The sequence below is a fragment of the Martes martes genome (assembly GCF_963455335.1).
Source record: "Martes martes genome assembly, chromosome: 1".
Lineage (NCBI taxonomy): Eukaryota > Metazoa > Chordata > Mammalia > Carnivora > Mustelidae > Martes > Martes martes.
The window spans coordinates 95,050,034-95,073,822 of NC_137888.1; the positions used below are offsets into that span (position 1 = coordinate 95,050,034).

At 42.7% G+C, this 23,789-nt stretch overlaps 1 protein-coding gene across 1 annotated transcript; it reads right to left on the reverse strand.

Moving 5' to 3' along the window:
• Positions 1 to 701: 701 nt before the first annotated feature.
• On the reverse strand, positions 702 to 20,356 carry TNFSF10 (TNF superfamily member 10). Its single transcript, XM_080800010.1, has 5 exons — positions 19,719 to 20,356; positions 13,691 to 13,828; positions 10,838 to 10,880; positions 4,702 to 4,806; positions 702 to 3,078 (listed from the first exon to the last, which is right to left on the reverse strand). The coding sequence occupies exons 1-5, from the start codon at positions 19,941 to 19,943 to the stop codon at positions 2,627 to 2,629; spliced, it is 963 nt and encodes a 320-aa protein (XP_080656136.1). The 5' UTR covers positions 19,944 to 20,356; the 3' UTR covers positions 702 to 2,626.
• Positions 20,357 to 23,789: the final 3,433 nt, after the last annotated feature.

Sequence of the window (23,789 nt, forward strand, 5' to 3'; positions counted from 1 at the left end):
CTCACAGCTCTGAAGGCCAGGAGTTCAAAATCAAGGTATCAGCAGAGTTCTGAGACTCTAGGTCTCAGACCCTTCCTCTGAGACTGGGTAGAATCTTTCTTGTCTCTCCCCAGCTTTTGGTGATGGCCATCATTCTGATCTCTGCCTCTGTTGTTACATGGCCTTCTCTCTGTGTGCCTGTTTCTAAATTTCCTTCTTTTAATATGATTACCAGTCTTGGGGTACGTGGGTGACTCAGTCAGTTGAGTGTCCGTTCTTATTTCAGCTCAGGTCATGATCTCAGGGTCATGAGACTGAGCCTTGCATCAGGCTCGGTGTTCAGTGTGGAATCTGCCTATCTCTCTCCCTCTGCTCATTCCCCCACTCTCTCTCTCTTTCTCTCAAATAAATAAATAAATAAAATCCTAAAAAAAAGAGAGAGAATACCAGTCTTATTATTATAAAGACCCTCACTGTTGCATATGACCTCATCATAAGTAATTATATCTGCAACAACCTTATTTTCAAATAAGTTTACATTTTGAGGTAGTGGGGAGTGGGACTTCAACATACCTTTTTTGGGGGGGACACAATTCAACCCATAACAAAAGCATCAGCTATAAAGGAAAAGACTGACATATTTAACACATTAAATAAAAAGTGAGAAATTAAGTCCTTTTTTCTGTAAGAGACATTAGATAAAAGATATCATGAAGAAGAGATTAGAAGTCCTTTTTTCCATTTTAATAATCTTGGTACCATAAGACAAATGCAAATATTAAACAAAAACTACACATTTTAACATGTCATCTTTATTGAAAAAGTAACATCTAAAAAATTTAGTATAAAAATATAGAGTAAAAATTTTCTCTTTCATTTCAAGGTTTTATGTAACACACATTGTAGTCTTTTTTCTTTCACTTTTAAATTCTTGTTTAAAAGGTCTTTTTCTGGGTTCCTGCCTGGCTCAGTCGGTAGGGTATGCAGCTCTTGATGTTGGGGTTGTAAGCTGGAGCCCTACATTGGGTGTAAAGATTACTTAAAAGTTAAATCTTAAAAAAATTTTTTTAAAAAGAAGGTCTTCTTCACTTGGAGATTACTTTTGAAATTCCTCAGTTTTTTTCAGTATAAGGGATAAGGCAGAGGATGCTTTTAAAATTTTTTCCCGTATGATTAAGTATTCATTCACTCAGTCATTCATTGATTCACAAATGTATTTTGTGTGGGTGCTATGTTAAGGCATTGTCCCAGGAAGTTACAGATGGGGACAGGACAAAACGTTTCCTGTGATCACAGTGCTTATATTCTGGTAAGAGGAGGCAGGTTTTAAAACACAGAGTAACAAATACATCAATTTGTCAGTAGGTAAAAACTTAACTAGTGTTATAGAAAATAAGGTGAGAAGGGCCAGAAGTGCCAGGTATCTGCAGCGTGTTGTAAATTTAAGTTTAAATGAGCCTTTTTTGAGAAAGACCTATTGGTCAGACACGTTTAAATGAACGTTTGAGCAGACAACCCCAAAGTATAAATTTTGCTGTGTTTAGAACAATTAGAAGAGATTAGACAAATACTCCAACTAATTTTTTTTCCAACTGGTTAGATTAAATGGTGAAATAAAATGTTTTGTGTCACAATTTTGGCAGATAAAAGCAATTGCTCCTCTTCTGGCTGAGACGAATAACTGATTCAATCTTAAGCAGAAGTATACTAGAGAATGACATTTGCTAGTGGAGGATGGGGTAGGGGGTGGGAGGTGGGGATCAGATCTTTCCTAGGCTCTTCTCTGTGAATTTACCTGTGTTTGGTATTTCCAATTTCCCATTTCTCTTCCTGCTCCCATGAGACGAAATTCCCTTGTTCTGATTAGCTGTTCACTCGTTATGGAGTCCTTTATCAAAAATATTATCAGTACTTTGGGTCAGCTTGACTTTTGGTAGTGAAAATCACAAACCATTCAGAAGTAATTCCTTGTTCACTGAGCATAAAATTTAGTTTTTTTTTTTTAAACAAAATGATATTATTTTGAGTAGAATGTTCTTATCTCCATCAAATCCAGGTGTATGAGATAACTCCTGTAAGGTCATGCACGACGCAAACACCCTTTGCACATCCCATATATTGACAGAGGCTACCTCCCAAGATCATGACCTGTTAGTGGTTCTCCTTGTTGTCCGTTATGGTAACCTGGAAATGACCAAGGTGATATACTACTTACGAGATGGATCACTGGGTGCCTGGGTGGCTCAGTTGGTTAAATGCTTGATCTCAGCTCAGGCGTTGATCTCAGGGTTGTGAGTTCAAGCCCCGTGTTGGGCTCCACACTGGCTATGGAGCCTCCAAAAAAGAAGATGGATCATTAATCTTTCTTCTGGAACCCTCACAAGAGTAGATAATAAAGATAGCTATTTATTGCTACACAAGTGTTTGGAAACAGAATCTTGTGGGTTTCTGCGAGCAAACTGATATCTTGTAGACCCCTGAAAGGTCTTTGGGAATTTCGCTTTCTTAGAGTGACTTGGTCATTTTCAGAGATATTAGAGAAGCGTGTGTTGCTTTTCAGGTCTTTTGGTTGAAGCAGATTTGCTCAGATTTCCTTGCTTTTTGTGAAGGGTCACTTTGAGAATATTGTTTTTTCTCTGCAGATTAATTAGCCAACTAAGAAGGCCCCGAAAAAACTGGCTTCTCGGTCCATGTCAATCAATTGCTCATTATTTACAGAGACAAAAATCGTATCATTTTCCTTAAGCTCAAATATCCCACCTTGATAGATGGAATAGAGTCCATATTCAGAATCTTTAGACCAACAACTATTTCTAGCACTTTTCATCAGCAGTATAGGGTCAGGATAACTTGTGTATTTGTAAATATATTGTACCATTTGTTTGTTTTTCTTTTTGTTCTGTTCTGTTGAACTTGTTCCTGAAATTTCCTCAGGTTCCTGAAACCGAAAGTATGTTTGGGAATAGATGTAATAAAACCCCCTTCGAGGGATAACCAGCTCTCCATTCCTCAAGAGCAAATTATTCAAGAATGAATGTCCTTTTCTCGATGACTCCCAGGAGTTTAGTTTCTGGCCCAAAGCTTTTTCATTCTTGGATCCTGGATGAAGTTAAGGGAGAAAGAAAATTAGAAGAAAGAAGTTTGTAAAAAAGGTAAGAATGATCTCAGTAGCCGTGCCTAGCCAATTTTTGGGTTGGGATTTTAAAGACTTTCAATCTAATATAAACTGCTTGCTCCTTCAATCTTACAAGGATTCCAAATTTCAGTCTTATAGGAATCTGGAGGGTATTGTATGATTGTGATCTGTTGGAAGTCCCTTACTTTCTACCTCATCCACCACTTAGGCCACATCTGTCACACTCAGCTCTAAACTGTAGCGTGGGAGATGATTAACTCAAACGGCAATCTTGACTCTTGGGCAGAACTTCTGTCCTACACCCCTACCTACCTTCCTATGATGGTGAGTTCAAATGAATAACAAATAAGGAAACCAAAAGAAACATATCTATTTCCTTAAGCCTGGAGCTCAGAACTTATTGTAATTTCTTTGGGTCTCTTTGGGTTCCTTCTTGGTCTTTCTCCACAATCCAGAGTCAATGGCACCATTCAAGCAGAAAGCATTTCTAGTCCACAATAAGACAGGGCACACGGTTGGGCTAGGAGAGCCCAGATTTAAAGATCTTCAGACCCTTGGATCTTTAACTCCCGAAGACTTTGAGTGAAAAAGGGCCCTACTAAAATACGATATTCCTTTAAACTTTGGACCCAGCTCCAGGACTGGTGCAAAATTTAGTTTTTCAATAGTGTAAAAACAACTATTGTGTTTCTTGTTGAGTAGTAAATAGTAACATTATATAACATAATGCTCTCACTCATAGGCAGAACATGTCAATCATTCATAAAGCAAGAATTCAGGAATACCAGGAAGGCAACTGCTCTCACCAAAAAATGAAAAAAAAAATCCCACAATCTTTTCATATTTTAACTGACATCTGAAATTTCTTTAACTTGGGATAAAACCTTTCATAATAGGAAAAGCAACTATTTATGGAGTACTTACAATACACAGGAATTTCGCCTGTGCTAATCTTCAGCATTTTATGATGTAAAGATTATCTCTACTTTGTATATGAAGAAACTGAAGCTTGATTTGATTAGGTAATTTGCTCAAAACATATATCTAGGTAAAGAGGAGCTGGTATTCCAGCATGGGGATTTAGACCACAGGACTCCTTCACTGTTACAGCACTGTGTGGACAACAGTTCTTCAGGTAAATAGACTTATCGTATTTGGCTAAACCCTATGAAACTGACATGTCTGTGAGTGAAAAATGGTCAAATATTGGCAGCTTCCCATAATTCAACCAAATACAAATGCCTCAAGGGATACCTAGTGACTCATGGTGAAAGTAAATAGCTGATTTAGAACTTTTGAAGAGGAGGAAGATTTGATGGGAGTGAGAAAGAGAAATTACTTTGAGGAAGAAGAAGAAAAGCATAAATAGGGGTATGGGAAACTCAAAGACAAAGTTCTCCCACCACGTAATTTTCCATTTGTCTTGTAATTTTGCTTCTGAAAAGAAGCAATCTGAGCCCCGATTACTACTGAGCATTTTGTAGCTAGCCATATCAACATTTCATAGACAAGTTAAAAGAATAAACTATCTGGGACAAATTTTTCCATTCCCTTCCTTTTAGCCATATATTTGTTTTTTCTCTTACTTGGAACTGGAAACAAGCTTCTTCTCCGGCTACTTCCAGTTATATGAGCTGCTGCTCTCTGAAGACTTCTTTCACTTACTAGGCTAGGAATATTTAGCTGTTTTTCTAAAAAGAAAAATGATAAAGAATTTTAGCAGTTGTCAAACCACTTTTCAAAAACATTGTTATTCAGAGCTGCTGTCGGTCAGACACTGTAAGCACACTGGGCTTCCAAAGTTGATTGTATGGACTTTCATCAAAATAGCCTACATTTTAATATGATAATCCATCAATTCCTGCTTATGTTTAATTTTGAAAGTATTTTAGATGAGAAGAATAAGCAGTAGCTTGGGTTAGAATTCACCGGCATCTCAAAGGTGAGGCCCATCCAGAATATCACAAAATGAAGATTCTGGCCCTTTCTAAGACAAACAAACAAACAAATAAATAAATAGCTGGGGACATGTAATAATTCTGCCGAGTCATTTAAAGTACACAAATAACCAAGTACTGATGAATTTCCACTTTGAGTTATATATAGAAACAGAGCGATCCTGATTCTAAAGGAGCAATGGTGAGAACAATGGTCCATAGATGCTACCAACTGGTATCCAACAGTTATCCCCCATGCCTGCCCCCCTCAAAGGAAACATGAATTGGCATACTGGTCATGATAATCAGTATATAAAAATAAAGCCACTAATTCACTAGATAATAATAAGCAAATAAGACTTATTGATCACTTTCTGCAGTACTTTGGAGCAGCCTTTAAATACGCAAATTCAGCAAACTCCCCTTTTCAGAAAATCAGTTCAAACTTCCCCAGTGTGCTTACACTGGTTACGATAAATGATATTTTATCATCAAGAAAATATTGCCCAGGGGCACTTGGGTGGCTCAGTCATTAAGCATCTATCTGCCTTGGGCTCAAGTCATGATCCCAGCGTTCTGGGATAGAGGCCCACATAGGGCTCCCTGCTCCGCGGGAAGGCTGCTTCTCCCTCTCCCACTTTCCCCTGCTTGTATTCCTTCTCTCCCTGTCTCTCTCTCTCTGTCTCTCTCTCTATGTCAAATAAATAAATAAATAAAATCTTAAAAAAAAAAAGAAAGAAAGAAAGAAAGAAAACATTGCCAGCAATGAGGTACTGCACTATAATAGAGAGGGGTTGCAAATCACTGTTTAAACACTGATTACACAGACTGAGCCCTCAAAGGACTTACAGTCTTTTAGGAGAGATATGAACTAGACAGTGAAAATTTACTTGTGAGAAATACAAACATATATACATATATATATACACACATACCCACACACACATATATATATAATACATAATAATAAATATAAATAAAGGGTGATGGGTGTTCAGAAAAGGGAAAGAGTCCTCTTTATTGGAGGACTGAGGTCAGGGGAGGGTTTTGTGCTAAGCCTTACTCCAACAAACCAAAGTGCCCATCACATCTATGCCAGGCGCTCCTTTAGGAGCAGGGAGAAAGAACTAGAGACAAATGAATGCAAGCAAATATTTGAGGTGTAAGGATAATGATCTGAAGATCATTGATCTTCAGATGAGCATGGGCAGACTTGGGAAAGAATGGAAGAAGGGCATTTTCAGAGATCGAGGACAGGGGCCACAGGCAGGATACACAAAGCATTCCTGGGCTGCAGCATAGAAGGGACTCAGATTCGGGCTTAAATGGGGAGCCAAATGATGGAGGGTTTGAATGTTAAGCTAAAAGATTTGGACTATATAGGACATGGTAGGACTCTGAAAGATTTTGGTAGGGGAAATGAAGAGATAATGTGTTGTGCTTTAGGCTATCCTATCTCAGAGTAAGGTTTGATGGGTAGAAGTTGGGAGGGTTGGAGACTGGCAAGTTACCAGATTATAACTGATCAGGACTGAGAACAGGAGGTCTTAATGAAGGCTAGGAGAGGAGGAACAGAAAGGAGGTGGTAAAATTTCATAGGAAAGGAATGAATAGGAAATAAGAATCTCTCCCATCCATCTTGTACAAGCTGTTACTTAATTCAGAATAGATGGGCATTTGTACAGTCCTGAAGACCAAACGTATCATGGGGATGCATGAACCATTACATAATACTCCCAGAATGCTCAGCTTTCAAGGTTGATGTGTCCATTCACCTTTAACTTCTACTGTTTAATAATTCATAATGCTTTGCCTGCCCTTAGACCTTGACACCTTGTTTTAAAATATGCAGTAGATGAATTTAATTATAAATATCTTACATTTAGAGGTCATTGTGAAGATTCAGGGAAGCCTAAACACAAAAGCAAATTCTAAAGAGGACATTTCTAAAAATAAACAAACAAACAAAGACAAGATTTCCTACTGGCTATAGCAGACAATATGTGGAAAAGGAACCCGTGAATATGTCTGTTTGTGTGTCATGAATGCATCTTCGTATACTGATTAGTACCTGATTTCTACGTCTTAGTGTGATGAATAAAAAAAGAGTATTCTTCTTACAACACTGAAAATATGCATGCATCTTCTGTAGACCAGGGATCGGTTTTGCCTCATCAGAAGAAGGGGAGTGTTCACTGTTCTGATTACCACTTTCATGGAAATTTTCAGAAAGAATGTGTAGACCCTCGGAACAGGTCTTATCCTTCATGTTTCATAAAGTGTATTTAATAAAGAAAAATGGGAGTGGTTAAGCAATGAAGAAGCTTATTGTATCGAAAAAGGAGAGTTGAAAAGTAGAAAGACATCTTTGCAACACTTAGAGAATGGTTTCTTCTCTGCCAGGCTGGTGTGCCCTAGGACGGCAGTCTCCAGTATGTGTATTCAGTCCTCCATGGCCATTAGTATGGGAAAATGGGGCTACGGTGAGCCAAATATGAAAAAGTAGCAAATTTTATCCAGTAGTTTTATTGACTTATGTATTCATTTAAAAATACGTATTAAGAGCCTTCTATGTGGAGAGAGAGGGAGGTGACACAATGTTGTGAATGCGCTATCTGCCACTAAATTGGGCCTTCAAAATTGTTGACCATAACATTCTTGAAGATGGTGGAGTAGGAGGATCCTGAGCTCACATCCTCCCATGGACGCAGCAAGGCTACAACTGATAAGGGAAATCTGTGTTCTAAGGCGGCTGACCAATCCAGCAGGGGAATCCCAGTCCCGGCCCCAGGGCCATTCCGGGTGTTCCTTCCTGCCTGGCTGCCAAGCATACAGAAGTGGCACAGATACAGAAGTAAAAGTGTATAAACTGCCCCCTTTGTTTGTGCTGGTGGCTGACCTTGGGCAATTACTCTCCTCTGAACCTGCCAGTATTAAATAAACCTCCCATCCTCCAAGGTCTCCAGTGCCTGGTTCTTCCACCAGGATCCAGTCGAGATTCCATAAGACAACTACATACAGAGTAATTCTCTCTGAGAAGGACCTGAAGACTAGCAGAACAGCTCTTCCACAAAGATATAAAGAAAAAGCCACATGGAGAAGAGTTGAAAGGGGCAGGGTCAAGGTCTCGTCCTTGCAAAGCAAGGTGCTCTACAAGCGGTAAGGAGATACATAGGTATGGAAAATATGGGGAGCAAGGTATTCAAGCCTCACATGGGGTACTGTCCCCCCTCCCCCGGGGCCTGCCCTGGAAAGACCAGCTCTCACAATGTCCTGCTTTGAAAATCAGTGGGGCTCACCTCCAGGAGAGCCAGAGGGCTGGAGGAAACCGAGACTCTGCTTTCAAAAGGCTTGCACACAAACTCACTCCAAGACCCAGCACAGAGGCAGTGGATTCAAAAGTGCCTGGGCCATATGTGAAGAAGATTTCTTCCTAACTTCAGGGCACGTGATAGAAAGGCAAGGATCTATAAGAACTTTCTTTGGGAACAGAAGTGCCGGCGGCCTTTTCTCTTGCCTTCCTTCTCTCTAGCCAGCTTGACCGGTGCCAGTTCTGACTCTCTCCATCTACCTTGCTAGCACCTTGCTTGGTCCTGGCATTGCCCTGTGGACCTGCCCCACCAATCTGTCCCTCCTGGTAGAAGCCCCTCTAAAGCAGCTTGGCTGAGACCAGCGTCCCCCCACACTTGCTCCTGCCCTGCCGTGGAAAGATGCTCAGCATCACTCATCATCAGGGAAATGAAAATCATAACCACGATGAGCTGTCTGCACACCTGTCAGAACGGCTAATAACAAAAAGACAAGCAACAAGTGTTGGCCAGGATGTGGAGGAAAGGAAGCCCCACGGCACTGCTGGTAAATCAGGGCAGCCACTCTGGAAAATAGCATGGAAGTGTCTCAAAAAAAACAAAAAATAGAAAAGCCATACAATCCAGCCGTTCCACCTCTGGATATTTATCCCAAGAAAAGGCAAATGAAATCACTATCTTGAAAAGATATATGTTCCCTTATGTTCACTGCGGCATGATTATAATGGCCAAGATCTGGAAGCAACCCAAGTGTCCACCCGTAGATGAGTGGATAAAGAAGCTGTGGTATACACACAATAGAACATTACTCAGCCATAAAAGACAATGAAATCGAGCCATTTGAGACAACACGGATGGACCTGGAGGGTATTATGCTGAGTGAAATAAGTCAGACAGATAAAGACAAATAATGTAAGATTTCACTTGTGTGTGGAATCTAAGAACAAACAAACAAGGAAAACAAGACAGACACATAAATACGGAGAACAGACTGGTAGCTGCCAGAAGGGAGTGGGTTGGGGAGATGGGTGAGACAGGTGAAGGAGATTCAGAGGTACAATTATAAAACAAGTAAGTCATGGTGACATAAAACACAGTATAGGGAAGATAGTCACTAATACTGTAATTACTCGGTATGGTGACAGTTAGTAACTATACTTATTGTAGTCAGCATTTTGTAATATATGTAAATGTCAACTCACTATGGTATACACCTGAAATATAATATTGAATGTCAACTATATTTCAATAAAAAATAAAATCAGAATGAAACCTCAAAAAAAGTTACTTGTATTTTTTTTTTTTAGATTTTTATTTGTTTATTATTTGACACAGAGAAAGAGATAGTGAGAGAGAGCACAAGCAAGGGGAGCAGCAGGCAGGCAGAGGAAGAGGGAGAAGCAGGCTCCCCAATGAGCAAGGCGCCTGATGTGGGCCTCTATCCCAGGAACCTGGGATCATGACCTGAGCTGAAGGCAGCCACTTAATCAACTGAGCCACTCAGGTGCCCCCAAAAGTTATTTGTATGTTATGTGCATTTCATCTCAATCAAAATACACACACACACACACACACACACACACACACACACACGAAAGGTGTTACCCCTCAGGGCCAGGGAGATAAAGAATCTCCTAGGTTTAGAGCATCAAGTTAGGTACTAGGTATAGACAGATGAGAGAAACAGACATGCATTCAATCTTTGCAGATCTTTAATCTAGCAGGGAATCAGAGAGCACACAGATTAAAAAAATATATAAAAATAAAAGAAAATACACAAGAAAATGTGATAGAAATAGCAGGGTGTGGGGGAACGTACTTAGAAAGGCAGGCAGAGGAATATTCTCTGAAGAGGTAATGAGATGGTAAGACGAGAATGAAAAGGAGTTAGTTATATGAGAAGCCAGGAAGAAGGCAGCCTGGGCAACAGCCCTCAAAGAGAATGTGGTCAGCAGGCTGCTGACCGTGAACAGGAAGGCGGCCGTGGCTGAGAGACCACAGGATGAGAAGTGGGGGTGGGTAAATGATTGCTGGGAAAGGTGACAGAGCGAGGGGCCCTTGCGTAAAGAAAGCATAGAGGCCCGTGGTGGTCAGAAGCAGAGAAGATAGGTCATGTTGGGCCCTCATTTATCTTACTTTCAGCCGTGTTCCAGAAGGGATTTAGATGACTTACCTACAACACATTTGAAAGTAAAAAATAAATAACTGAAGAAATCGAGGTGAAAGGGAGATTCATGGTGGGAAAACAAGATTCAGATGAAACAAAGTTTTGACCACCGTTGGGGCCCCAGGTTTGCCTCTAAGTTTCCTAATGGCCAGTGCAAAGAGGAAGATAGAATCAAGGGGCTCGAGACACTGAATCACAGCCTGAGGGGGGATGCGTGGAAGGGAGTGGAGGAAAAGGGCTGGAGAGCCATTCACCCCATCATGAAGTCGACAGCAGAAAATTAAAATAACAAACAAACAAAAAATACTACCTGAAACTGTAGGAATGGTTTCCTCATAGGTTTTCAAAATCATCTGCAAACAGTATTGAATAAAGCTTGTTAATTTCCCTAAAAATTTCAACTGACTACAGAAGGTCTATGGCCCTTCTTGCGGATGTCTAAGACGCTCTTTCTACGCCAGAGAGGAACCTCGGAAGCTTTAGATGTCCAAGCTCAGGGTTTATGTGGGGTAGGGTGGGAGCTGGGGTGAACACTGAAGCAGAGGCAGCTGTGGAAAGTTCTGTTTCTGGAGGGGGCCTTCAAAGGCCACACCTGGAGCTTCCCAGGAGGAAGGTGCCATCTGGCAAGGTAGATGAGGCTAATGTTCCCCAAACCTCCTTGTGGCTACTGGATATGACCCCCAGGCCTCCTCGATTTCTCCATGTGGGGCGTGAGTCTGCAGGCAAGTGTGTGGGTTAAGTGCACTGCAGAACAGTGTTCACGGGCTTTGAATGGCTGGGCAGACCCAAGCCTCAAGGTGTAAGGCACATTGGACATACAGAGCCCACCAAGGCAGGACCTGGCAACACTGTGCCATTCTCTCGTTTCTGACCTGTGGCCAGGGCATTCTTCACATAAACATGTTTTACCACATGCCAATACCTTTTCTAAACAGCTAGCATCACCTTCTTTGTACTAACCTGTGGGGAAAATCAGTAAGAAAGAGGGAAACCTTAACCTTTCTATTAGATGAGCTAATACTGAGCGCAGCTGTGGCTTCTGAAGTTCCCTCCATTTAGTTCTGTCCCCTGGGCCTTTGTCCATCCTTTCCTGCCACTGTTGTTCCTTTTGAAACTGCCAGAAACTCTCCTCCTCTGTACTCCCGCCCCAAACCAGAAGCTCTCTGTTTTTCCCTTGGCCTCAAGCCCTGACCCAATAAGGGCAGGTCCACCTCCGGCACAATGGGCATGGGGGACGGGGGGAAGCCAGCAGTGGCCTCAGCATGGTCTCTCTATCTCTCTCATTCTGGGGTAGAAGGAAGGAAGGAAGGAAGAAGGAGGAGCAGCAGGGAAGAGAGAAGGGTAATTCCTGTAGTGTGGGAAGCTGAATAAAAGAATGATAACAGTCTGGTCAGATGGTCCAGATGCAAATGTGTCAATCACTAGCTCTGGGAGACTTTGCTCAAGTTACTTAACTGATGTGAACTTTAATTTCTTCATCTAATTTAAAAAAAAAAAAAAAAAGGAGAAGAGTAAGAGGGGGCCCAGTCAGTTGAGTATCGGACTCTTGATTTCAGGTTCAGGGTCGTGGGATCCAGCCCCAAGTCGGCTCCACGCTCAGTGGTGAGTCTGCTGGAGATTCTATCCCATCCCCTCAGGTTCTCTCTCTCTAAAATAAATGAATACATTTTAAAAAGAAAGAGAGAGGAAGATAATAGTTTTGATTCCTTCCTCAGAGAGTTGTTCTGAGGATTAAATGACATACCATATGGAATTTTAGGATGTTTACTGGAAAATAATCTGTTCCATTAACGGCACCTTAAAAAAATGGGAAATCATTCCCCCCCTACCCTGCCCACCCATCTGTGTCCTCTCCCAGCCTCTCCCTATCCTAGTGAGTGGCGGTGTGGGAGAATGGGAGGGAGAGAGAGAACAGCAGGAAGAGGTATGTGAAGTCTGCCCCCACTACTTCTCTACCCTCCCCCCACCCCCAGCCCTAGCATCCAGCCCCCTCCTCAGGTTCCAGATTTCTGCTCTTGCTCTGAGTTTCTATCCCCTGCCACCCATGGGTTTGCCCCCACCAACCCCAGGGACTGCTGAGTCCCATTCCTCCTCTTCTCAGGATGCCCCCCCTCACCGCCGCCACCCGGCGCCTGTCCCTCCCCCCGCCCCAGGCTTCCTGGTCCTCATCACCTGACCACCTTGGGCAATGGAGTCAAGCTGCTTCTGTACAGCTTATGTGCAGTGGACACCCTGCCCTGGCCTCCAGGTGAGGTCAGATTCCATTTCTCATAGCAATGGCATCCTAGGGGACATCTGGGCTCTACTGTGAGGACTGAGTGGGTTACAAATTGGAGCCCTAACCACAAGTACGACAGTTTCTATGCAAAGACAGACCGAGCACCAAACAATGGGCTTGCAATCATATCTTCAAAACACACCTCCTTCCTGCCCTGGGAATGTCCCCAGCATTTTTTTTTTTAATAATGATGTTGTATCACGGTTTAGAGAGTTATTTTCATACCCATATTCTCATCTGACCTTTCCGGACAGGCAGAAGGTAAAATTATGTAATTTAATGAAACAAACTGTTTGCTGACAGAGGGTTTTTGCTAGGGATCCTGTTTAAGCAACTTCCACAAACAGATATTTTGTAATTGGTTATTTATTAACTATAAATCGAGATGTCATCACCTTCAATTTCTCAAAGTTTCTCTTTCTTCCCTCTTCCTTTCCTCTTTCTTCATCTCTACATGCATACAAAAATAAATATATGTTTAATTCCAGAGATCAACAAGGTTGGAAGAGTATAAAAACACCAGTACATGGCTTCGTCTGTCTTCTGAACAACAAAAAAAATCACACACGTCTTTTATTGCCGTGAGACCTTGAACACACTGCCCTGTCTGTGCCTCAATTTCTACGATGGGAGATGAAAAGTTTAGACTAGATGGGGAGGCTCAAGTAGAGGAGTGAACTCAAGACCAAGGAGTCGGCCAGGACCCGCTGTTTGGTGCTGCTCCACTTTCTCCTAATTCTATGAATTTGGGGAAAAATCACTTAAACACTCCGGGCCTCGGTTCCCTCCTTTGCAAAATGCAGCATCTCCACTCGATGCTCTTAAGTGTTCCCTGTCCTGTGACCTTCCACGCCTGCAGGTGGAGGGACCTGGTGGCCCACCTACCTTTCTAACAACCTGATGGAGTTGCCACTTCACTTGCCCGCAGGGGCTGTTCATACTGTCCTCATCATCGGGGTCCCACGGGATGTCGTCTTCCTTTAAGAAGCAGGCGATGCCACTTCGGGAGTACTTGTCCTGCATCTGGGTTAAGATGGAATAGAACACAATATTAGGCACAAGAGCTTTTTATTTTTGTTCATTTACAAGTTAAAGTGATGGGAACTGATGAATGACAGATTCAAAGATGTCTTGGCACCTGAGATAAGCTCATGGCTTGAAATAGAAGTAGGCATGCTGTCCTTTGTTTGGTGAATACAAGGAGGCAGCTGGATATGGTAGAAAGGTTACAGGTGTGGGCCAGACATCCTGGGTCACAATGCCCTTCGCTGCCCCAGTGTGTCCCTCGACAAACTGCTTGCTTCTCTTCTGTCTGTTTTTCATTTGATTTTTGACCTGGTTCATTGTGGTGATCTTTGAGATTCTTTCCAACTCTGGGATGGGGAGGATTCTAAAGAGGGGAAACCACCTAGGTATAAAGTATGCAATAGAGGGGCACCTGAGGGTGGTTCAGTCTGTTAAGCATCTGACTCTTGTTTTCAGCTCAGGTCATGATGTCAGGGTTGTAAGATCAAGCCCTGTGCTGGGCTCTGGGCTCAGCGTGGAGCCTGCTTAAGATTCTCTATCTTCTCCCTCTGATCCTTCCCACTCAAATTCTCTTTCTCAAAAAAAAAAAAATAAAAAAAAAAAGAAAGAAAGAAAAAAGAAGAAAGAAAAGAAGAGAAAGTAAGAAAAGGAAAGAAAAGAAAAGTAGGCAATAGCGTCCATTTAAATTCCAGGATCATAAATAAAAAATTGAACAAATCCTTCAGGACCTTTGGGGTACAGGTAATATTCTTTTTCTCAATCTGAGCTTCTGGTATTGAGTAAATTCTAGTTACTGTTGTGATTTCTATTCCTCTGGATGGCAGAATCTAGAACATATTTCCACTGGAAACCTTAACGCTGTTTTATTAAATGTCCACACTAGTTAGGGATTCATCTACAGACACTTGAAACACCACTTGAAGGTTCACCCTCCTTCTGTTTGAGAACAAGCTTTTATAATGGCCAGGTAACTGTCAACAAAGTACTAGGTTGATATCAAATACACACACACACACACACACACAGGTGTGCGTGCATGCACGCAAACGCAAACACGTGCACGCACACATCCCAAACCATCCAGCACATTCCAGGCTGACAACTGGTTAATTTTACAAAGGAAAACGGGAAGTTCATTCAAGGTCGGACATTAGGATTTTTTTCTTTTTTCCTGTTTTTGTTTTTAACAACTGGGATTAAGGAGCTGTTATTTCCCTGTGCAAATCTGAACTGCTTTTCTCTGGAGAAATAAATGGCCATTTTTATCTATTGTTTGAACTTCGGGGACACCAAAGCCCGAAGGAAAGATCAAACTTAATGATGCTCCTTCTATAAAAAGACAATCTCATTCCAAATCAAAATAATTTGTGCGAGGTCCCAGTCAGAGTCACATTGTTCTGGGCCCAGCCACGTGCCCCTCGGACATTTGACGAAGCTCCCTCAAGTGCAAAAGCACAAATCTGAGTTGATGAATTCCTTCCACATACTCTGGCACAGAACATTCATTTACTTTTAAATAAATGCTTACTTTCTTTCTTCCTGCCTTTAATTACAAGAGTCAAACATTCGCGAGCTGGTAGATGTACTAATGGTGACAGCTGGGGCCACCTAAGCTGTGTGGAGTTAACAACACTGATTTGTTCCCTTCCCACCATGCTCTTCTCCTATAGACATCTACTTGCATCTCCAATATATGTGGGAGCTAAAAAGCATTTCCTAGGAACTTGATTAGGTATGCTTTAGAAATAGGAGAACATATCCCACAACTGGGGGTGGGGAGGGTCAGAGAGGAGGAGCTGGATTCAGTACAAAGCCCAGAGGGTGGTTCCAGGAAGACCAAGTTAGCTAATTGGACCCTGTCCCGGAACAACCAGTATGGGGGTTCTCTGGCCAGACATTGGTCTGATGAAACTGAATAAACAGGCTCACAAACGTCTATAACTTGTAGACATGAAAAGACGTGCGTGACCCAGAGAGGAGGAGGATGTCTTTCCTTACTTCATAGCAGCTGGAAGCTCTCTCATCACAAAAAGATGAAGAACAGGAGAAGCTAGGACCAGGGGCAGGAGGAGGTAGAGCTGAGGGCTGCCTGGGGCCCATACAGTCACGGGAGCTGGAAGCTTCCTGGGAACTGAAGAGGAGTCTGAGAGGATGGAAATGCAGCAGGGCCCAGCCCAGGCCAGAACCAGCTGCGGCTGAGTGGCTCTGGATACCCTCTGGGGATTTTCCAGAAACACCTCCGGGAGGTGGGAGGGAGAACCCTGAAAATTGCTTAAGATCCTAGGCCTACGTGGGAGGGAGGCTGACAAGCTAATGTGACTCCACTGGTACCCCAAATTTCATGAAGCCTAGAAGCACTGGTAGTATATGGGCAACCTGCAGAAGATAAAAAAGTAAAGAACACTTTTCTAAATGAAAAATGAACAAAAAACTCACTAAAATCACCCTGATCCTAGTTCTTAAATAACCTCTCGATGATCTCTCTTGTTTTCAGGGTTGTATGTGGGCAACTGCATGTATGATTGTTTTCTCCTAAGACTGTATAAAAATGTCACGTTTTTAAAGCCTACCTAAAAATCATATATAGATAGCATATTTTTATGGCATTCATGGTAGAAAATTTATAAAACAGAAAAGGAAAAAAGACATCCTTAATCATACCGTTTAGAGATCACAATGATCAACATTTTGGTATTTCACCTTCTACACATTTTATGCATGAATACTGGTTTCCCAATAATTAAAACCCAGAGGGAAAACCCAGCCCTCCTCCCCAGCCCCACATGTTTCTTGCTTTTTCATATTTGGTGGTTTCTTCTCCAGACTTTGGCCAGGGCTGGTGACTAGCTGCATGAGTGAGGGGGTACCATGTTTGTTTCAAGAATGATTCATGATGGGGCGCCTGGGTGGCTCAGTGGGTTAAAGCCTCTGCCTTCAGCTCAGGTCATGATTCCAGGGTCCTGGGATTGAGCCCCGAGTCGGGCTCTCTGCTCAGCAGGGAGCCTGCTTCCTCCTCTCTCTCTGCCTGCCTCTCTGCCTACTTGTGATCTCTGTCTGTCAAATAAATAAATAAAATCTTTAAAAAAAAAAAAAAAGAATGATTCATGATGATTAATGTGACGAGTCCCTCTCTGGCCTTTTTTCCCACATCCTTCCCACTTCAAAGCATGAATTTCTTGAAGCATACTTCAGACCAGAGCTAGTCTCTCATTAACCACATCTGGGTGTTGGAGGCCGGGGAGTCATGTGTGCTATTTTCATCTGCATGCCACTCGGAGAGCTTTTGCACCTAGCGTCTGCTCTTCTCACCCCGAAGCCCTGACAGGTGGTTTCCACCATGACTGCTGTTGGTGCCTTCACAAACATGGTGATTATCTGGGCCAAGGCCAACCTTGGCAGTCCTTGGCAGGGCTTGTGGTCTGCAGGTTGGACTCCTTTGCCAGCTGGCTCGGAGACTTCAAGGTGGAGACACTGACTTTCTCTCCTGCCCTGACATGAGTTTCTCAAGAATCATTTTCCGTGAACAACAAGCAGCATAAAGAACCATTTATGGAGAACGGTGGCTAAGCCTCCCCTTCTCCTTTGTCTTTCCCACCTATGCTGCCGCAGTGGTAGGCAGTCCCTTGTCATGAGATATTCTCAGAGAGACATAAACTTTAGAGGCTAAGCCCATATTTAGTGTCCAGGCTTGCTAGTCTACAGGCTTCTTTGTGCTTATGTGTGAAGGTCAGATCAGAGTTCCTCAGCCCTGCTTAAGCCATGCTCTCCATAATCCTTGCTCAGTTTACCTTCTGGGAACTTTCATCAACCAAAGTGGAATCTCTGATCTGTTTAAGGAAATTAATTCTTCCATGAAATATACTTTTCCAAATTTTACACAGTCAACCAAAGAGACACAAAGTCACTTTTCCTTGCAAGCATTCCTGATGAAGAGGGTGATGACTGCAGGAGACTTCTCAACACTAGTTACAATGACTGTAGTTTATGGAGCGCTCATTTAATGCCAAGGCTCAAAATTGGTCTTTCCCTTTACCTGTTTTATAATCTTGGGCAAATCATCTAATTCCTTGTGCCTTATGTATCTGTAAAAATGGGTAATTCTATTTACAAGTTCGTTACAAGCTCAGTAATTCTATTTACAAGTTCAAGGATCAAATAGAGCAAGATTTTGCCAAGTTTCTAGAACACAGTATTGGCTCAAGATCTGTTCATTCTCCTTCCTTTCTGGCACTCTCCGTGAATTCTTCCATATGGCTGTACGTATATGTATCCATATATAACTATGCAATCAAGAAAAACGTATGCATGTGGGGAGACGTTACGCTTTATTCAAAATTTCCATTTTTATAGTTGAATAGAAAATACTTGATCATATACACAGAGAAGTGCATGAGTCAATAAGTAGTTAATTCAGTCTTAAAACTTGGCCAACTTGTAATGTCAGCAAACTGAGGGAATGCCTTGCGCAATAGAGACAAACTCATTCTGTTTATCCTGCAAAATTAACAACAGTTAGGACGCGCTAGCTCCAAACTCACGAACACAGCTGTATTCCAGACTCTCAGGTGGACTTAGAACTAGAGGCATGTTTATAGTCACACAGATGTTTTAGTTACAAATATCCAGGGCTCTTCTGAATGTGCCCTAGAGCAAAACTGACTTTACGGGTCATCTAAGGATAGCCCCTCATTTTCATAATTCCTTGCAAATCAAACAAGAGTCTACTTCATCCAAATCCAAAGGAAAATTTTGCAACTATTTGAGATAACCAGATGTATACTCCACAGGGTATGCAAACAGCATTTCCATAACAGATACTCACTCTATGGCATTTAGATAATTTATATTTTTTCTGAGACCCTTCTACTTGCATTTCCTAGCCAGCCGGCAGATGCAATGTTGCTTTATCGTAATGTGGCAGGATGCAGAGGGCATCCGAGGGTGCAAATATGTTAACTCTATAGACACCCTGTAGAGGAGGAAGGTGTGTTTTAGGAGCCCGAAGACTTGAGTTCTCCTCCCTTCCAAAGCCCTGTCTGAGCTTAGATATGTCATTTTGTCTGGGGGTCTCTAGTCTCCTCATCTATAAAAGGGGGGCGGTCCAAATTTCCTTCCAACTCACAGTTCTCTACTATATAATACACAATTAGTCAAAACATACATTAGAACCCAAAAGCTGGCTTGGTTTATTTTAACAATTTTGCATTCATGGTTCCAAAAGTTCTATGTAGTTGAGAAATGCAGGAACTAAAATGGTACTAAGTTTTTTTTTCCCCCTCTGTCAAATGTACCTGCATTCTCTCTTGGACCACTCACAGACATAGAACAATCATTTTATTTTCAATTATTTTATCATGAACATAAAATGTGGAGTCCATATGGTAACAGACTTAATTCTAGACTTTATGCATGACATGTCTGGGGCCAGGGAACAGACAAATGCCAGTCCTTCCTATCTTCACTGTTGTCCACACAGAAATGCCACAGATCTCAAACTAAAACATGTTTCAAAGATTGGAATTACCCCCCACCCTGCGTCTTGGAGGAAAAAGACAAACCCGATGTCATTCCAAGACTTGGTGCCGATTTTAGTTCAATTGCTAGTATTATAAAATGCACAAACTGATGAAGAGGGAAAAAACAAATATGCTAGGAGTTCTGTTTTTGCGTCTGCCAGGAGCTGGTAGAACGAGTTCTGTAATCCTACTCTGTTCATACATTCCTTTCAACTTAAACTTTTGCAAGGTCCTCGGTAATCATATGCATTAGCAGTTAGGGTCCGCAGGCAGAGAGAGGGAACTTATTTTTTCCCAGAAGAGGAAACAGAGGCAGTTACCCCCCGGGGTGGCTGAGCGCCTCTGTCAGGGACCGTGTGCATGGTACTGACCTGCTTCAGCTCCCTGGTGAAGTACATGTAAGTCACGGCCACACAGAGGGACTGCAGGAGCACGGTGAAGATCAGAATCAGCACGCAAGTCTGCCCAGGACTGGGGCCCCCCGGGGCCTGCATCTCGCTGTGATCCTGTCCAAGTCTCACTGTGGCAAAGGCAGCCGGCAGCGGGTTATTGCTGTTGAACCAACGATCAGGGGTGGAGCTCTTCTTGGGTTTCATTTATTTAAAAACAGAGTCAAAACGAAACTGAAAACAACAGGCTAGGGAAAGGAGAATTCCAGGAAGCTCTCTCCATTCTATGGGAATATCAGGGACCAAGGAGGGAAACAGACATTAAAATTGTTTTCAAAACTGGCAGGGCTGTGTGTTAGGGCAAACAGCTGCTTCCCCAGTGCTCGGGGCCCATTGGGGGTCCTGTGGCTGTGCCCTTGCCCAGGGACTGTGCTCATTCCTGGGCTCCCAGGCTGCATCTCATCCCAGCAGCCGGTCCCTGAGAGCCAGACCACAGATCTGACCATCTGCAGAGGCCACTCTAGTCGGAGATGCAGGTTGCATGGGGAGAAGCTTCCTTTGTCATCTCTCCAAGGTCACTTGGTGGCCCCGTGCAGCAGTTCAGTGGCCCGGTTGGTGTCTTCGGTTGGGAGGTCACGTGGTGTGGGGCTTAGCAAATGACCTCAGGGGCTCAGACTGCCTGCAGGCAGATGTTGGCCCTGCTGCTTCCTGATGGGAAACCCTACCTGGGTTTTTACGGGCTTTGTCCTTAAACTTAGCATCCATGAAGTAGGGATGATAGCAGCACCTACCCCCAAAGCGTAGTTGGTGGATGAAATGAATTAATTACTCATGCCTGGCCTCCTGGGGCTGCTTGGCAAATATAGCCCATCACCTTTCTAGCTACAGACATGGAGAGTGGAGGGGACCAGAGGATGGGGCAAGGGCTGCTCACCAACTTGAAAATTAAGCCCCATTAATCCGAAGTGAGATTTTATTGACAGTGGGATATGGAATTCCAGAAAATGTCACCCAGAAAGACCAAGGAAATGTACCTGAGTGGTTTGGACAGGCCAAGTTCACGCCCCCCAAGGATCAACGAGGTAAGAAATGCAAGGCATTTGTCTTGGTCTCTCGTCATGGCACCCCAACCCCAATTATGTATATGCATTTGGTTTTCCAACTTTATCTAGGTTATTATTTACACACGTTAAAATTCATCAATGTCAAAGTTTTGGTATACCTTGGTAATTGGATATAAGGTGTAACCACCACAATCAAGTTATAGAATGGTTACTTTGCCTTAAAAACTTTCTTCAGGGGAGCCTCGGTGGCTCAGTCCTTAAGGGTCTGCCTTCGGCTCAGGTCATGATCCTGGGGGCCTGGGATGGAGCCCCACGTCAGGCTCCCAGCTCAGCGGGGAGTCTGCTTCTCCCTCCCCCTCTGCTGCTCCCCCTGCTTGTGCTTTCTCTCTCAAATAAATACATAAAATCTAAAAAAATAAAATAAAATTTAAAAATAAATAAATAAATAAAAACCGTTTTCACCCCCCCTCTTTGCCCGAGCTCGGTGTGGAAACACTTCATTGAGTTCTGTGGCCGTCTCTAATATTGACTCTCCAGGTGATTTTAGTTACGTTACCTCTGCGGATGTGCTTCCGCTCTTATAAAATGAGGAAAAACTCAGATTTGTTCTGAGAGGCTCTCCCAGGGCACCTGGATGGCTCGTTGGTTAAGCCTCTGCCTTTGGCTCAGGTCATGATCCTGGGGTCCTGGGATCGAGCCCTGCATCGGACTCTCTGCTCAGCTCCCCTCTCTCTCTGCCTGCCTCTCTGCCTGCTTGTGATCTCTGTCTGTCAAATAAATAAACAAATAAATAAATAAATAAAATTTTTAAAAAAAATAAAAAAGAAATGGGAAGTATCCTAGGGGGTCTCCCAGTACATTCAGAAAACAAGGAGGTGGGAGCATACGGGCAGGAATCTCAGCTTTGCCTCTCAGTTCTTGAGAGCATACAGATGTGGCAGGCTCTGGGGAATAAAAGTCTGTGGTCCCTTGAGACAGACTAGGTTTCCATTTCCTCTCTTGGTACCTTATAAACTTTTCTAAGCACCTGTTTCTTTATCTATAATATCAGACTCTTTTTTTTAAAAGATTTTTTTTAATTTTAATAAACATATAATGTATTTTTATCCCCAGGGGTACAGGTCTGTGAATCACCAGGTTTACACATTTCACAGCACTCATCATAGTCCATACCCTCCCCAATGTCCATTTCCCCACCACCCTCTCCCATCCCCCCTCCCCCCTGCAACCCTCAGTCTGTTTTTTGAGATTGAGTCTTTTATGGTTTGTCTCCCTCCCAATCCCATCTTTTCATTTTTCTTTTCCTACCTCCCCCCAACCCCCCTGCATTGCATCTCCACTTCCTCATATCAAAGAGATCATATGATAGTTGTCTTTCTCCGATTGACTTATTTTGCTAAGCATGATACCCTCTAGTTCCATCCACGTCGTCGCAAATGGCAAGATTTCGTCTCTTTTGATGGCTGCATAGTATTCCATTGTGTATATATACCACATCTTCTTTATCCATTCATCTGTTGATGGACATCTAGGCTCTTTCCACAGTTTGGCTATTGTGGACATTGCTGCTATAAACATTCAGGTGCACGTGCCCCTTCGGAGCACCACGTTTGTATCTTTAGGATATATACCCAGTAGTGCAATTGCTGGGTCATAGGGTAGCTCTATTTTCAGTTTTTTGAGGAATCTCCACACTGTTTTCCAGAGTGGTTGCACCAGCTTGCATTCCCACCAGCAGTGTAGGAGGGTTCCCCTCTCTCCGCACCCTCGCCAGCATCTGTCATTTCTTGACTTGTTCATTTTAGCCATTCTGACTAAAAATGTGTGAGGTGGTATCTCATTGTGGTTTTGATTTGTATTTCCCTGATGCCGAGTGATGTGGAGCATTTATTTCATGTGTCTGTTGGCCATCTGGATGTCTTCTTTGCAGAAATGTCTGTTCATGTCCTCTGCCCATTTCTTGACTGGATTATTTTTTTTTTAAAGATTTTATTTATTTTTTTGACAGAGAGAGACAGCGAGAGAGGGAACACAAGCAGGGGGAGTGGGAGGCTTCCCGCTGAGCAGGGAGCCCAATTTGGGGCTCAATCCCAGGACCCCAGGATCATGACTTGAGCTGAAGGCAGCTGCTTAACAATTGAGCCACACAGGCACCCCCAGACTCTTTTTTTTTTAACTGAGATATAACTGACATGTAACTTTGTGTTAGTTTCAGGTGTACAACATAACTTGATATATTTGCATATATTGACATTATTATTTGTATATATTGTAAGATAGTCACCACAAGAGGTCTAGTTACAGTTCATCGCCACACATAGGTACAAAATTATTTTTCATGTGATGAGAACTTTTATGAGTAACTCTCTTAGCAACTTTCAAATATATAGTACAATATTACTAACTATAGTCACCATGCTGTACATGGCATCCCCAGGCCTTATTTGTCTTATAACTGAAAGTTTGTATCTTTTTTTTTTTTTTAATGTATTTGACACAGAGAGAGAGATCACAAGTAGGCAGAGAGGCAGGCAGAGAGAGAGGCAGAGGGAGAAGCAGGCTCCCTGCGGAGCAGAGAGCCTGATGTGGGCTCGATCCCAGGACCCTGAGACCATGACCTGAGCTGAAAGGAGAGCCTTGACCCAGTGAGCCACCCATGCGCCCCCAAAAGTTTGTATCTTTTGATCACCTTCACCCATAATACCCACCCCTTCCCCTGGCAACCACAACCACCAATCTGTAATCTGCATCTATGAGTTCAGGTTTTTCTTGTTTTTTTTTTTTTTTTTTTTTTCCTTGTTTCTTGTCTGTTTGTTTTGCTTTGGTTTTGAGATTGCACATACGAGTGAGCTCATATAGTATTTGTCTTTCTCTGTCTGACTTATTTCGCTTAGCATAATACCTTCCAGGTCCCTCTGCGTTGTCACAAATGGCAGGTTTTCCTTCCTTTTTTTAGGTGAATAATATTCCGTTGTGTACACATACCACC

Coding starts and splice junctions, on each gene's coding strand:
- TNFSF10 (XM_080800010.1), bottom strand. CDS start 19,943: ATGAAACCCAAGAAGAGCTCCACCCCTGATCGTTGGTTCAACAGCAAT. Junction 13,829..19,718: donor TCACCAGGGAGCTGAAGCAG/GTCAGTACCATG, acceptor ATCTTAACCCAG/ATGCAGGACAAGTACTCCCG. Junction 10,881..13,690: donor TCCATCAGGTTGTTAGAAAG/GTAGGTGGGCCA, acceptor TACTGTTTGCAG/ATGATTTTGAAAACCTATGA.